The sequence below is a fragment of the Lontra canadensis genome, unplaced genomic scaffold (assembly GCF_010015895.1).
Source record: "Lontra canadensis isolate GAN:19392208 unplaced genomic scaffold, GSC_riverotter_1.0 scaffold6, whole genome shotgun sequence".
In the NCBI taxonomy this organism is placed as follows: domain Eukaryota; kingdom Metazoa; phylum Chordata; class Mammalia; order Carnivora; family Mustelidae; genus Lontra; species Lontra canadensis.
Window position 1 is genome coordinate 8,511,822 of NW_022631000.1, and position 14,901 is coordinate 8,526,722.

The window sequence follows — 14,901 nt, forward strand, 5'->3', positions numbered from 1 at the left end:
TCCCATACTGTTCATTTGGGGTTTTTTTTAAATAATTTTTTTTATTCATTCAGTAATTATCAGTCATTCCTTACCAGGCTGCAGTGTTTTATGATACCCCTCATAATTGCAAAAAACATCCACTATTACCTAATTTGCTTTTGATCTTTACTACCTGTTTCCTTGGTGTGGTTCCCCTACCTCAGGCAGCTATAAAATGAGCAATTTAACATCCAGGGTGATCATTTTTCTTAGCACTTTTGCTGTACTTCATGTACTATTACACCCACTTTGTTTATCCGAACAGTATATACTAGCCAGAAGAGAGACTGTGGTGGAGTTAACAGATTGGCAAGTGCCATCCAGTTTGAAGACAATAAAAAAGCCAAGAATGTACTATTTAGTATGGTCCACGAGTGTCCCCTACCCAGAAGTAAAACATAGCGTGTACTTCCCTCTTACCAGGTGGCCAGACATTGAAAAAAAAATTAATGGTATTGTTCTTACTTGAAAGGATGTGTAAGTCTCTTAAATAGGAAAAAAAAAATATGGTAGGCATGTGCAGTAGTATCACAACGCAGCATTGTACAAACTCTAATGAAGCCATGAGAATGGATCAGATTAGTGAGAGAAAATGTGTAAATAAAAAGACAAAATCTTGGGGCACCTGGGTGGCTCAGTAGGTTAAAGCCTCTGCCTTCGGCTCAGGTCATGATCCCAGGGTCCTGGGATCAAGCCCCACATCGGGCTCTCTGCTCGCCAGGGAGCCTGTTTCCTTCAATCTCTCTCTGCCTGACTCTCTGCCTACTTGTGATCTCTGTCTGTTAAATAAATAAATAAAAATCTTTAAAAAAAAAAAAAAAAGACAAAATCTTGAGGAAAAGCATTTAAGGGATGACCAGAGAAAGGAGAATAATAGGGAATGGGGGTGGGGAGGATGGGTAGGAAGAAAACCGGGATTCTCCAGCAATGGAAGCCCAGAGGAGAGTTTCTCAAAGGAAGGGTCAGCCACATCAAATGTTGCCAAGAAATCAAGATAAGGACCAAGCATAGCATTAACTAATGTCCAGTTTTTCACCACCCCCTACACCAAAAAAAATTAAGAAGCCAAAGACGCTTTTAGAAAGCCTATCTCACCACAGTTATTCCATGAATATTGTATTGGTTGCTGATTCAGGAAGTGTTGGGTTACTAAAATACATTGAACCTACCCTACATGAGCTCCTTTGGCAATCTTCTTAGACCTCCACATAGGTAAAAATCCTCCCATGGGTAATGAGGGAACTACTCCTTACGAGACACAGGTGGTGGTTCCTTTTGAAAGGTGAAGAACCATTCTCAAGCCTCAACTCAGACAACTACTGTGCATGAAGTCAGGTGGCAGGCAGTGCAGCCGGACTTTCTTCATCAAGCCCACAGTTGGCCACACACAGAATGTGTGGTACTGAGTGAGGAGCATAAACCTCCAGCAACACAAGTGACAGCAGAGGGCGCCATTGGGAGAACTAGAACTGCACCCCATCCTGGCTTAGTGCAGCAATGCCACACTCGCCCGCTAGTGATTCTGGAGAGTGCCATGTGGCTATGTGATAAATTAAAATTCTACAGATTATTAGAAATTATCCTCTAACATTGCAGTTTTTAATTCCATTCCTACTTCAGTATGTAACTAATTTTTAAAACTATACTAAGAAAGTTTGTTTATTCATGTTACTAATGATAAATTCTTGTTAATAATTGCACCATTTATTGAGAGCATAATATGAACCCAGCACTTTGCCAGACTCTTCATTAACATAAAATCTAAACTTCACAACAGTAATATGGGGCAGGTATTACTGTTCCTGTTTTGAAGATGAGGTAGAGGAGACACAGAGTCTTGATTATTTCGTTAAGTCAGTACAGCATAAAGTAATGAAGGCGTGTCTGCCTGACACAAAGATCATGTTCTTTCATTTATACAACCTTGGTTCAAAACACTGACATCTATATTCAGTACTTCATTCCCTCAAGTCATCGATAGGTGATGTTTTTTCTCTTAGTTTAGTAATAAGGTGGGTAATTAAATTCAGCTTGTCTACAAAAAAATAGAAGTGGCACATATCAGAGAAAATTTAGCTAGAAGAAAATATTCCAGACTTCAGAAAGATTGAGCCCCATTTAGTTAATTTTCTAATAATTTTTTTTTTAAAGACTTTATTTACTTGAGAGAGAGAGAGAGAGCAGGAGTGGAGGGGGCAGGGAAGCAGAGGGAAGGAGAAGCAGACACCCTGCTAAGTGGGGAGCCCAATGTGGGGCTTGATCCCAGCACCCTGGAACCATGACCTGAGCCAAAGTCAGATGCTTAATTGATTGAGCTACCCAGGTGCCCCTCCCACTTAGTTAATTTTCTAAAGAAGAAGTGGTTGGGATAAATAGCAAAGAACTGTTAAAATTGATAGTACCTAGGAAGAAAAAAGTCCTTATTCCATAAACTAGACCCTTCTAAATGTTCCGGGTAGCTTATTAAATATTTGCCTCTACAAAGGGAAAATTCTCTCTAGCAGCAAGCTCCCAGTCTCTCCCCGAGCTGACAGCTCCCCCAGAACTCCCTGTGGGAGTTGGGGGTCACCTGTAAGGATACAGACACCAGGCAGGATTGCTTCCTAAACTGAACTAAGAGATACCTCTGTCTTAAATTGAGAAAGAATTCAGAATCGCCAAGAATATGAAAAGCTTTACACCAGAGCTAGCTCCTCTTGTGATGACAGAACTTCTCCAGGAGAATACTTTGTAAGGATCCTTAAGAATGTATGTCCTCAGCTTCTTACTAAGTTAGGCTAGAAATAGAAAATGAAGTGTTTGTATAAAAATGAAGGACAGTGCAGTTCCATGTTATCAGTGACCAGCTGCTGGTTGGTCACGTTCGCAGGAGAGCTTGTGGGCAGTGTAACGTTGTATGTGTTGGTTATGCCCCAACATAGGTCTTAACTCTGTGACTTAGATGTGTGGTCTTGACCGTCCATCTTTGTAGATGCTTGAGAACGTTCTCTCAGAGCTGGGGCCAGTGTTCATATAAAATTCTTAGCGTCCCCAGCTCCTGCCATAATTCCCTAGTTCATTTATATTGGATTCTCAAAAAAGTATTTGTTGACTAACAAGGCTGTCTTTGCCAAGTATATTCCTTAAAGAACAAAATGGGACAAAACTTGTTGCTTTGGTACAGATGAAATGACTCTAAATCCCTTGTATTTGGCCAGCTGATGAGTTGGTGTTTGTATAGAAATGGAAATGCATATCTTGTAAGTTTAAAGCCTGTAGTATAGAAGATAATACTCTTATCATTAAACTGCTATCCCAGCCACACCTGGTTTTTGTTACTGTTTTTGAGGTTGTTGATTACAGTTGGTTTCAAAAATTGTCCCAAGTAAGACACATTTAAAGTTATTTGATACTTGGGAGCGGTGATGTTCTCATAAACAAAAGAAAGTTCCTGGGTGTGTGTGAATAGGAAGCAAAGATTCTGATAACACAATTAACATTCTTTATGTGAATTGTTTTTTCAATATAGATTTCTTCGAACACTTCACAATTGGGTGGTGCTGAGCCTGTGAAGCGCTGTGGGAAGTCGGCACTCTTTCAACTGGCAGAGGCAAGTTTCTAACAATATTTAGAGATAAGATCTGCAGAGGTGGAACCCACAAAAAAAGTTCATCATTGCAGCATTCTTTAAACTGTGCCATCTCACCAGTGACCAGACTGTGGTGTTACGTCTAATTTATAGCCATGAGAGCGTTAGCCTTTCATAGGAAAAAAAGGAGTTGTGTTATGAAAAGCCAGTAAGCACAGAAAAAGGGGGTGCAGGGAAATTGCAGAATCTTTTTTCACAGGTAGTATCGTAAAATAAGGTCAGTTTTTGTCCCACATTGTGAAATAAGTCCATCCTGGACCCAGGAGAATGGCCTGAGTCATGTTTCTCTCCTCAGATTCTCTTATAACATCCTTACATTCCTAGAAGACACTACTTTTAAACCAGGTGGTTGATGTTTTAATTAGGGGGTGTTTTTCTTTGTTGTTGTTTTTGTTGTGGGGTGGGGTTTTTTTGGTGGTTTGTTTTTTGGGGTTTTTTTGGTGGCTTGTTTTTTAAGTGAAGAACTCAAATGACATATTTTAAAATCTGATTTTGTAACACCTGTCAGTTGTACACTTGATAAGATGTGGGTATAAACTGCCGCTGTTCCTTTGGCAAAGTAGAAAATGTGCTTTTATAAATCTGTGAGGAACAGAGAGCCCTCGCTTGGTGGGGGATGGGGTTGGTGTGAAAGGTGCCAGCAGCAGTTGGTGGTAGAGTGTAGGCAGGGACCATGGTTTTCTCTGCCTCCCTGCTGCTGCTCTGCCTTTTTTCTGTGAAAGAAATATCTGTAGCACTAGGACACGATAACAGTTTTCTTTTTCCGTGAGACAAATTAGGAGGCACAAGATGGGTGACCAGATATCTCTTATATTAAACTTTTTCTTTTCTTTCATTTTTCTGGCTTCCTTCCAGTGAGTTCCTTCTGAGGTGTGTGTGTGTGTGAGAGAGAGAGAGCGAGAGAGAGAGATAGGGTTCTTTTTATAAAGCCTTTGTAGTTTATTAAATTTAATGGGACAACCTATCATTTTCTAAATTTTATGGTAGCTTATATCATAAAAATCTAGGCGTTTTAAATGTGTTTAAATGAAGCTTTTAAAGTCTAGCCAGGTCCACATTAGAAATAGAAAAATACAGAGGCCTGAAACAGTAAAGTATATAAACAGTGGAACAAATGAACCCTTTGTTGTCTGACATTAAGCTGACATGGTTCTTGTTAGACAAAATCAGACCCAAATAGAGGACTAGAAATGACTAGAAAACTTCCAAAGATCTTAGGAATCATTTAAAAAGAACTGAGTGAGTCGGTGGCCAAGTACTACTTCAGGTAAAACTGAAACAGTAAAGATCTGGCAACAAGTGCTCCTTTGGAGTTGGAGCAAACAACTCTTAGTAAAGAGAGACTATGAGGTGATGAATTTAGTATTTTTAAGACCCTATAGATTGTCAAGACAATGTATTTGAAAGAAGTGACAGCTTTTCTTAAATAAAACAAATGTATGGTGCTCTCTGCATTTCCCTGTTTGTGTGCACATGCACACTTACATACAAACATAATATATACATAACAACACTAAATTGTAAAACAAGTTAACTCTCATTAATGTATCTTTAATGAATCATTTTATACTAGAAATGTATGATTCTTTCAGGTACTTTGCTGTGGAGGGTGCTAGAGAGATGATTTTGTCTTCTCATTTTCTTTCTTTGGCATAACCGTTATAAGAAAAAAAAAGGATTCCCTATTAAATCAGAGCTCATTAAAAAGAACATTCTTCTAATTTGTAGGGATGCATCCCAAATATGAAACAGATGCTATGGTTTAACAGATGTTTGAATGCTGGTATCATAATTTTAAAGGGGTAAAATGACTGCAATAAGCCTATTCCAATTATAGCAAATCAGCTTATACTCAGACTTGGTTTCTTGTAACATCTGAGTAAAAATATATGCTTTTGATAAAACAGGGTCGCTAAAAAATAATTTACCAAGAAAATCTCACATTATTATTTGCACCACATGAATATCATACCGTAATGCTAATAGACTGTTTTAGAATAACATTCTAAATCCTTCCCAGTTTCTAATTAAACATAAATATGTGCACAATGGATTAATCAGCATCTCCAAATAATCAACCAGTAGAAATACGCTTCCTTAATTTTTTTTATTCCTTGTATATTTGCTATTCATTTTTCTTTTTTTTTCTTTTTCTTTTATTTCTTTTCAGTGTTCCAGCATTCATTTTTCTTGAACTGAATATAATATTTAATTATTTCAGGTACCTCTTGAAATAAGTATAACAGGATATGGAGGAGGATTTTTCCTGTTGCCCAGAATTGGTGCTGTTGTCTGAAATATGGAAATACAGCTTTAAATTCACACATACCAAAGGGAAATCCACCAGGAAGCCATCTTTAATTTGGGCCAGATCTTCTTTTGGGATTTATAAAGAGATGGTCTAATCCAACTATTGCCCCATATGCCACTCCAGGGGTTTTCTCCTTTCATTCCCATCCTAACCCCCAAGTCATCAGTGGGAGGGGGGCTATCAAAGACTTTCCAGTCACCCAGAATATTTTGGCTTTTCTCCCTGTCCTGAGGAGGAAAGGAAAGAAGTGCTTTCCACTCTTCATCCCTGCCCCATGTCAAGCAAAGTGAAGGCAGCTCTAAGAAAACCTTTGTTAAAGATTGGAGGGTATCTGAAAGAGGTGTCTTCTCATTCTTTGGTTAAAAGCAGGAAATGTTGTAGACATAGACTTACTGCTATGCCTTGCACCTGTTTGACCGGTGAGAAAAGAACTGGAGGAAGTTGGCTGCAGGGAGAGGCTTGTAATAGCCTGCTGTACTCTCTGTTTTGGCAACGTAAAGATGCATGAGTTTCCACGGGTCAAGTTGACAAAGAGAAAGCAGTTCAGTATGATCAGGCAAGATAGTCATGGGGTGTGGGGTTGGCAGAGAGCAGGCCCGGGACAGTCTCTTACATCAAGAAATATGCAACAGAGACAGCTTTACTCAGGACACTGATGAGCTCCCACAAGCAGCGGTGATGCTCAGCCAGTTTCCACCAGTACCGCTCTCCTGGTACTAAAATACCAAATACTTCCCATTGTTAGTAAAAAACTGTGACCCAAACCTCCTGTATACCCTTGCTGCAACTTTCCCAGCATCCCCGGGTTCCCCTGAACCTTCAGCAACTGGAGGACGCAGCAAGGGGCCTGCAAGACCCTGTTCCAGCCCCTGGACCACATCCCTTCTGATCATTTGGCACCCCTGCCTCTTAAATATTTTATATACCATCCCTGCCCTTGGCATCCCCTGACAAGGTCATTCAGTCTTAAGTATGTAAGCAGGAACAGATAAAAAAAAGACAGACATAACCATGGGCAGTTAACTTTACCTCCACCATAGCTTCTCCTATCCTCTACAGCAGAACTATTTAAAAATAGCCTTGTGGACTCTGGGAAACAAACTGAGGGTTTTAGAGGGGAGGGGTGTGGGGGGATGGTTGAGCCCGGTGATGGGTATTAGGGAGGGAGGGCACATATTGCATGGAGCACTGAGTGTTATACACAAATAATGATTCATGGAACGCTACGTCAGAAACTAATGATGTACTGTATGGTGACTAACAGAACATAATAAAAAATAAATAAACAAATAAATTTAAAAAAGAAAATAGCCGTGTGAAGGGAAGGGCCAGGAACTAGCCTAGGAACTCACCTCTCCCCTTACCCCACCTCCCTTCCTATGGGCTGACATGGGAGGAGGACTGAATAAGGAGACCTCCCAAAGCTATAGGCACTGTTGCTTGCAGGAAATGTCTTCATGGTGAAGAGTAAGAAACATTTTAGGCATGTACTTACCACTGTGCCCTACACCCACTTGAGCAGGCAAAAAGAAAATTGGAGGAAGTTGGCAGCAGACACAAAGAGACTTGAATTGGCCTGCACTCTGGGTTTGGGCATTGGAAGGACGCCTTCTATTTCCCAAGACCCTGTAACCAGGAGATGCCCCGGGGAAGGCCCTGTTTCAGGCATTCGATTGGCATTTTAAACTGGGTGGATTTTTAATAGCTGAAAGTGACCTGAAAATTCCGGCATCTGTTCCAGGTATTTTTCAGGAATCTACTCCAACTAGGAAGGGAGTTGGCATCGTGCTGCTGAGGTCAGGGAATTGCGAAGAAATACAGTCCTTTATATTTGAACCTCCATGAGATTCACACTGTTCAGTTAATCAGTTGCTTAACTGGTGCAGGTACTTAATGTGTTTCTTTTCATTTTGAAATTAATTAGGTCAGATCCTATAAAGAATAGCAAAGCATCCCCCTGGAGATGATAGTTATAGTTGTTTCATGTTATAGTTGCTGTATAGTTGGAGGGCACACGGAGACATCTGTACCTGTGCATTTTAGTGAAGAAAATTCTACACTTGAAGACCTCTGGTGTCAGAATTGCCTAATATAATAAGCTGTACAGTTGATTCATTTGTTCCAACAAACAGTAATTATTGAGGACTATTCCATGCCAGTAACAGTGAGGCTGCTGACTGTATACACTGTATACCCATACCTGCATATGGGTATACAAGTAGTGTCTATTACGATGGGATAAGCTGCGAACCTCCTTCTAAGATCAGCGTTGTAAGCACACTTTACCTCCAGGTGTAGGTTTGGTGTTGTAGAGTACCCCTAGAGACTGGAATGCATGCCTGAAAATATCAGTCACTCTTTGTTTTACTTCTCTTTTTCTGAGCTAGTTCTATGTCTTCTTTAAAACAGGTTATAAATTTTAATAGCAGAAAGTAAGTTGTGCTATCTAACCCAAGATCATGACGACCATTTTACTATCTGCTGTGTGGTAGGCACTTCTCTAAGTACTTTATATGTACTCACTGAATTTTCACACACATCCTTGGAGATAGGTACTATGATCATTCCTCTTTGACACATTAGGAAACAAAAGGGCAGAGAGGTTTTATGACTTGCCTAAGGTCATGCGGACAGGAGGAAAGAGCCTCTGTAGGAAACCCAGGCAGTCTGTCTCCACAGCCCAGGCTCTTCCACACTGGGTTGTTCTGTCGCCTTGATTCAGATGAATGTAAAAGACTCTGCAAGTTGCTTGTTATAGGACTTTGCGTATTATAGAAGGCTCTATGGAAGACAGCTCACTCCTACACATATGTGTATGGCTGAATAAGATGACAGATTTTTCAAGACTGCTGTCAAAGAAATGGAGCTGATATTTCCTTTTTAAAAAGTGTCTGTACTTTCAAAACTGCCAAGATACATCTTACACCCTTAAATAAGTAAGTGCCTGTTAGTGAATATACTTTGGAAGATACTGTGAGGAAATTATGGGGTACGACTCCTGTCCTCCAAGAACTTACTCTCCAGCTGCGGAGAGAGAAGATACAAAAAGTTAAGGGATGAGAAATAAGTGTGCAAATGATTTCACAGGGAACCATGCAGTGAAATGACAAAGCTCTACTCGAGTGACGAATGATACACCAAGTGAACGCGTGAAGCCAAGAAAGGGAGGAGTTAATATTGGCAGGAGCGTTGCGGGGACCCAGCTCAGAGACCGCACAGAGACAGCTCGGCGTTGGTTGTCGAATTTGTTGAGGAACAGGGGTTGCAACCAGCAGCCTTTGGGCCACATTTAACTTGCATAGATGCTTTTTTCAGACCATAATTTGTTGACCTGTACTATATTTGACATTTGAATTAGTGTTTAATATTTTAAAAATAGAGATTTCAAGTGAATATCTATGTCTGACTTCTCATGAAAATTGAAGAGAATCTGGAGACTGTGATCCAGCCTTCCTACATGAGAACAGTTGGTCAGGGCCGGTAGTGGCCCGCCCACCATCCTCTCCTTTGACTACTGAGTCCTGAGTCTGAGGCCAGCAGTCAGTGCCAGCCCCCACTTAACCCTATGCACCTCCCTCTTTTGTACCTGAGCACCTGGACAGTGCCGATTGGGAGCTGCATAATTAAACAGAGAGATGGGAGAGAGATAGCAGAGGGATTAAGGGGTAAAAAGGCAAGCAGACGTGAGGAAGGTAGGTGACAACAGCTCAGTCAGACGGGCAGGCGTTGAGGATTGTGCTGGGAACCTTATGGAAGGTGGAGTGTGGCTGAGGTTCGAACTGGGAGAGTAGTTAGTGTGAAGCAGAAAAACTTGTGCTTGAAGGATAAGGAAGATCAAACGAAGACTGAGGGCAGGACCGTGCAGTGGGAAAGCAGACTCCAGGGGCAGCTGTATGTAGAACGGAGTGGAAACCTTCTGGTGACACCCATGTGAGAAGATGAGCCAGGATTGTGGAGGGGCCGTCTGGCAGTGGGAACAGGAGGTAGAAAGAGACAGCAAGCAGGGAGCTTGCAGGGGATTTTGTTGGATTTGATGACTGGGTTAATGTGGGAGGCAGAGCGAAAGGGGAGCCAGAGGTGACCCCATCTCTGAACCTGAATCCTCGGAGCCCTTCTTCAGGAAGCCTAAATGTTTGTGAACAAAGAGGAAAGCCCTGCTAGCAGAAAAGAGATGAAAGGTGCTGAGGGGTAGGAACAGCTGAGGAGATCCACCACTGAAAGAGTCAACAGGAGAAGGTATTTGTCAAGGTAAATGGTCGGTTTTGGAAAGCAGAGGCTCATGTTCTCTGAGCACAGAAGAAAGAAAGGTAGAAAACAAACGCACAGGCTTGCTGCATTTGGTCTGTGGTCTGTGTTCTACTTTATCTCCGTGTATGAAACTGGTAATGTGTTAGGGTAAAGTTGAAGAAAGGGTGCCAGGTGTCTCCAGATCTACTCGTCAAGTATAAAAACATCAAGGTTGTAGATCTTGTGGTTCCAGGGGTATTGAAAAAACTGTCTTGAACCCTATTTATTAAAAGAGAATGATGACATTTTCAGAGGCCTTGACTCCCTAGTTTTCTTACATTCTAACTTGCAGAAACCACTTCTAATTAAAACCAAAGAGATAGGTAAAGGTGAATATATTCTAGTGCCTGTAAAAATTAAATCTTAGGGAAAATATTGGTTCATTTTAAGAAAAGTTGAAATTCTGATAAGATTATAGAGATGAGACGCCATCCCTCCAGTCACATTCACAATCCTCCCCACCACCAGTTAAAGGTGATGTTTGATGGAGGTGACTTCTTTACAGTTTCCCCTGTGTCCTCACTGACTGCTGATGCGCAGTATTCCCTCCGTCCTGCTGGAAGCCCTTGAAGCCCAGAGTCTCCTGCACGCCTCTCAACCTCGCCCCTCCTACACAGTTGTCACATGACCGAATCCCAAATACTTACAATGTATGTGAGGGGCTATTTCCTTTGAAAGTGGTGTATTTCTTTCTTTAGCTTTTTACACACAGTTGTGAGTCATTTTTATGAAACGTCTGTCCTAAAACTTTTCATCTCATTTTTAAATGCATCAACTTATTTTTGGAAGAGCTACAACACAGGAATTCTCCTAATGAGTTCCTTTAACGTGTCTAGGGGAGACTTGAATAAGTGGCCTGTGGAACAAAGGTCACCCCACCCATCTGGAGTTTTCAGAAATGGCATAATTTCTGAAGAAATAGTGAAGAGACATACTGAAGCCACCTTTTCACCTGGCCGTGTTTCTGTAAACCAAGTAGAGAACTACTTAATATGCTCAGTTATCAGTGTTGAGAGACGCTTAGACCACTGTTCTGTGACCAGTTATCTTTTATAATAAAGAAAATTGAATTTTCTTAGCATCAGTGCTATTCCTTATTCTCTGCAACCATCAGCCAGTGTATGTTTATGGCAAAAACATTCTGGTTTTATTTAATTATGGGAGAAGTGCACATCTTGGAAAGCACTGCTAAGTGCCATCCCAGGGTTATATCTACACTGTTTTGGCAGATAATAAGCCAGTACAAAATGACTGTAAACATACCTTGGCTGCAAAACATTTATTTTGTACTAAAAGGCAGAGATTTTGAAATTGAAACTTCTTGATAAGTGTCAGTGGGTCTGTTTTCACACTGCCTTGTTTTTAATCTTGCTGGATCCTTTATAATAGACAATGAAAGACAAAAGATAGTTAAGAGTGAAATGGTAGCTACGGTACATTTTGGGAACAACTTACCCATTTCTTTGTACCAGTTAAAGGGCATCTCTTTCTGTGGTATTATTCTTACCTAGTACACATGATGAATTATTTTTTCACTGGTCATTTCACTAAGTCTTTTATAGCAGAACACATTAAAGAAACAAATCGATACCTTAACATTTGTAGAAAGGAATACATTTTAGAATGTCTTTGATTCCAAGAGATAAAAGCTTGCTCAGCACAGATTTATTATATCTCTGTAGTCCCCGGTAGCAAACCCTGAGCCTGTGTCATGATCTTCCCTAAACTGAAAATGGCAATCTCCTTGAACCCAGGCACATAAAAAATAATCCCTCCAATGCACATTTTATGTCACCGCTTCGACAGTCCTCCTGAAAGTTCTTCTTTTTATAATTTTGAAGAGGATAATTTTTTATACATCGGTCCAGTATGTGCATCCTATAGAGTCTCAGTTCCAGCATACCAGTTCTCATTTTTCTTCTGGGGATGAGCTGATATTTTTTCCAGCTCATCACTGTCAGGCCATTCTGACTACACAGAACAGTGAGAAACTTCAGGAAGGTTTCAGTTACCAGAAGTAAAACTAAAATATTGGTGATTAGTTTTCACTGTTGCTCTTGGGAAGCTTAAGTAAGGACAGTGTAAGTGTGGGTCCTAATTAGCATTTTTTTTTTTTTTACAGACTTGTTACTCTTTCTGGTGTGAATCAGAATGCATTTTAGACTTCTCATGTACCTCTGAACTAATGAACCATTCAGTTCAATGCAGTTATCTGTGGAATGCCTTCTCTTTGAAAGGTACTAGGATAGATCCTTGGAGGAGAACGCAGAGGTGAACAGGATCGATTTTGTGCCCCCTGAGTTACAGTTATAAAAAAAAAAAATACGTAGTGCCTGAGGGAATAGAAAATAGATATCAAATATTTATGCCAGACATTTGATTTAAAACATTAACATTCTGACTTCTTTGAATACAGCCATGGGAATTCCATCCAGAAGGTGTCCTGTAGACATTTTCCAGCGTCACTTTTAAGGTTATTGTTCAATTTAAAATAATAATAGAAGAATAAATGGTCATTTGCTAAGGCATATTCTGTTTCAAGGCTTGATTAACAACCCACCCTCTATTAAGTGCAACTTGACTAATTAATAACAGACATTAATTCTGTGCTTCCCACAATGCAGTTTTATTCACTTGAGTTCACACTGATTTATGTTCCTCTGTGCCCAGTGGGTGCTAATCTGTATGCGTGTCCATGCATGTGAACAGAATGTAGTTCGTATGCACTTTCATAAGTCTCACTGAGGTTAATTGATAAATGCACCAAAAGTAGATGTTTGTACCCAGTAGTAGAACTGAGCTTCACTCTGTGTTTAATGAGAATAAATTTCGTGAAAGATAACTGATTTAAGATCTTGCATCTAATTTTGTTGTATATGTTTTTTTCCCAATTACAGAATCATTCAACCCTAGAATGAGGAAATTGGAGCACAGTACTTAGTGTACCAGGGCCATGACGTGCTACTAATGATATCCGTAGGACTGGTCCTGTTTCTGCCCATAGCTCATATTCATTCTGCATGGCATAAGCTGCAGAGGGATGGTTGTCAGAATACATTTCTTCTTGCTCCCTACCAGGCACTATTTCAGGTGCTGTACATGTGCAGCTCACTGAACCTCACAGTGTTCCTAAGAGAAATACTGTTACCGTCCACGTTTTGTAAATGGGGAAACTAAGGCACGGAAAGGTTTATAGAAAATGAGCAAATCAGGGGCAGAGTCAGCATGCAGCTCCAGGCAGTCTGGCTCCAGAATCCGTGGCTTTTGAAATGGCTTCTCAAGATAGAATTTGCTCCTAACTAAGAGTGATGGCATCTTCTAAGAGTTACTACATCCATGGCTGTTCCTGAGATGTTTGTTTTATGTGGAAGCACAGGCTGTTAATTCCTAGAGACTTGTGAAAATTATTTCTGATAATAAAATGTTTGAACTCCTAGAAGAGAATATAAAAGTTGGGAATTAGTTTCCCCCAAAAGGTCCTTCTCGAATGTGCTATTCCAGAGTCTCTTCTGGTGGTTCATATCCCTGGTGGCTGCAGACTGCCTTTCCTGGGTGCCTGTGTCCCCTTGATTTCCAGCTGGGTTCAACCGGTGGGAGACTCTGATGGGAAAATCGGGGCTGGGGGGAAGAGTGAGGCCAGGATGTGCAGAGAAGGGGGGTGAGGAGGACTGGGAGTAGAGCAAATGTCATATCTCTTCCGCATGCTCAGCTTCCTCCACTTAGGCCCACTGTGGTTCCTTCTTCCTTTGGGGACCTCCCTCCCCCATTTTTTCCTGCTGTTGCTGTTTCCTGGGTTGCCTCACCAACCTCCTGTTTATGCATCTCAGTTTTAGGTAACCGGTGTAACCAACCTATTCCCTGCATTAAATTCCTTCTGCTAGATATGCTTTCGGCTGTTTGTTTTCCTAATTAGACCCTGCCTGGTAAACAAGTCATTTTCATTTTCCATTTGGTATGGTTATAAAACAGGCTGAGAATGCTGTTGGCATACTATATCGATTTCAGCAAGACTTTTGACATATAATCTTATGATGTCCTTGTGAACAAAAGGGGGTGGAATTTAGACTGGATTATAAAACATTCTTTGATTGCTGAAGTTCATTAATGTTCAAATAAACCTGATGAAAGGGCTCTCAAAGTCTGCCAGAAATCTCTGTCCTTGGCCATTTCCTGTTCAACATGACCAAAGATTTGGGTGAAGACATAAAAAGCAGCTTTAGCAAATGTGTCCATAACACAGAGATGGAAAGTAATGTAATTCAGCGTTCAAAAGGATAAACTATATAAGGAAAAATGGAAAATCTCACTTCTATGTGGAAAAAATAGAGGAGAGACCAAGCTTCCCAGCACATTATGTGGGTAAAGAAATCCAGGCTTTTCATTGACCACAACCCCAGTACAAGCCAGAAGTATAACCTTTTTTTTTTCTTAAAGGTTTATTTATTTTAATGAGAGAACGTGCTCATGCTCCAGCACATATATGTGTATGCGGGGGTGGGAGGCAGAGGGAAAGAGAGAAGCAGACTCACCGCTGAGCATAGAGCCCAGCTTGGGCCTCAATCTCAGAACCCTGACATCATGACCTGAGCGAAAACAAGAGTTGAACACTGAACCGACTGTGCCATCTAGAAGCCCTGACCTAATTTCTTTTTTT

General features: G+C 40.8%; 1 protein-coding gene across 9 annotated transcripts in view; it reads left to right on the forward strand.

Moving 5' to 3' along the window:
- BBX (BBX high mobility group box domain containing) overlaps nt 1–14,901 on the forward strand; it is a 273,737-nt gene that overhangs the window by 219,245 nt on the left and 39,591 nt on the right. For all 9 annotated transcript variants that reach the window (XM_032852106.1, XM_032852108.1, XM_032852111.1 and 6 more), the window contains one exon: nt 3,530–3,610. In XM_032852106.1, the coding sequence (XP_032707997.1) occupies nt 3,530–3,610 (81 nt within the window). The remainder of the gene's footprint in view (nt 1–3,529; nt 3,611–14,901) is intronic.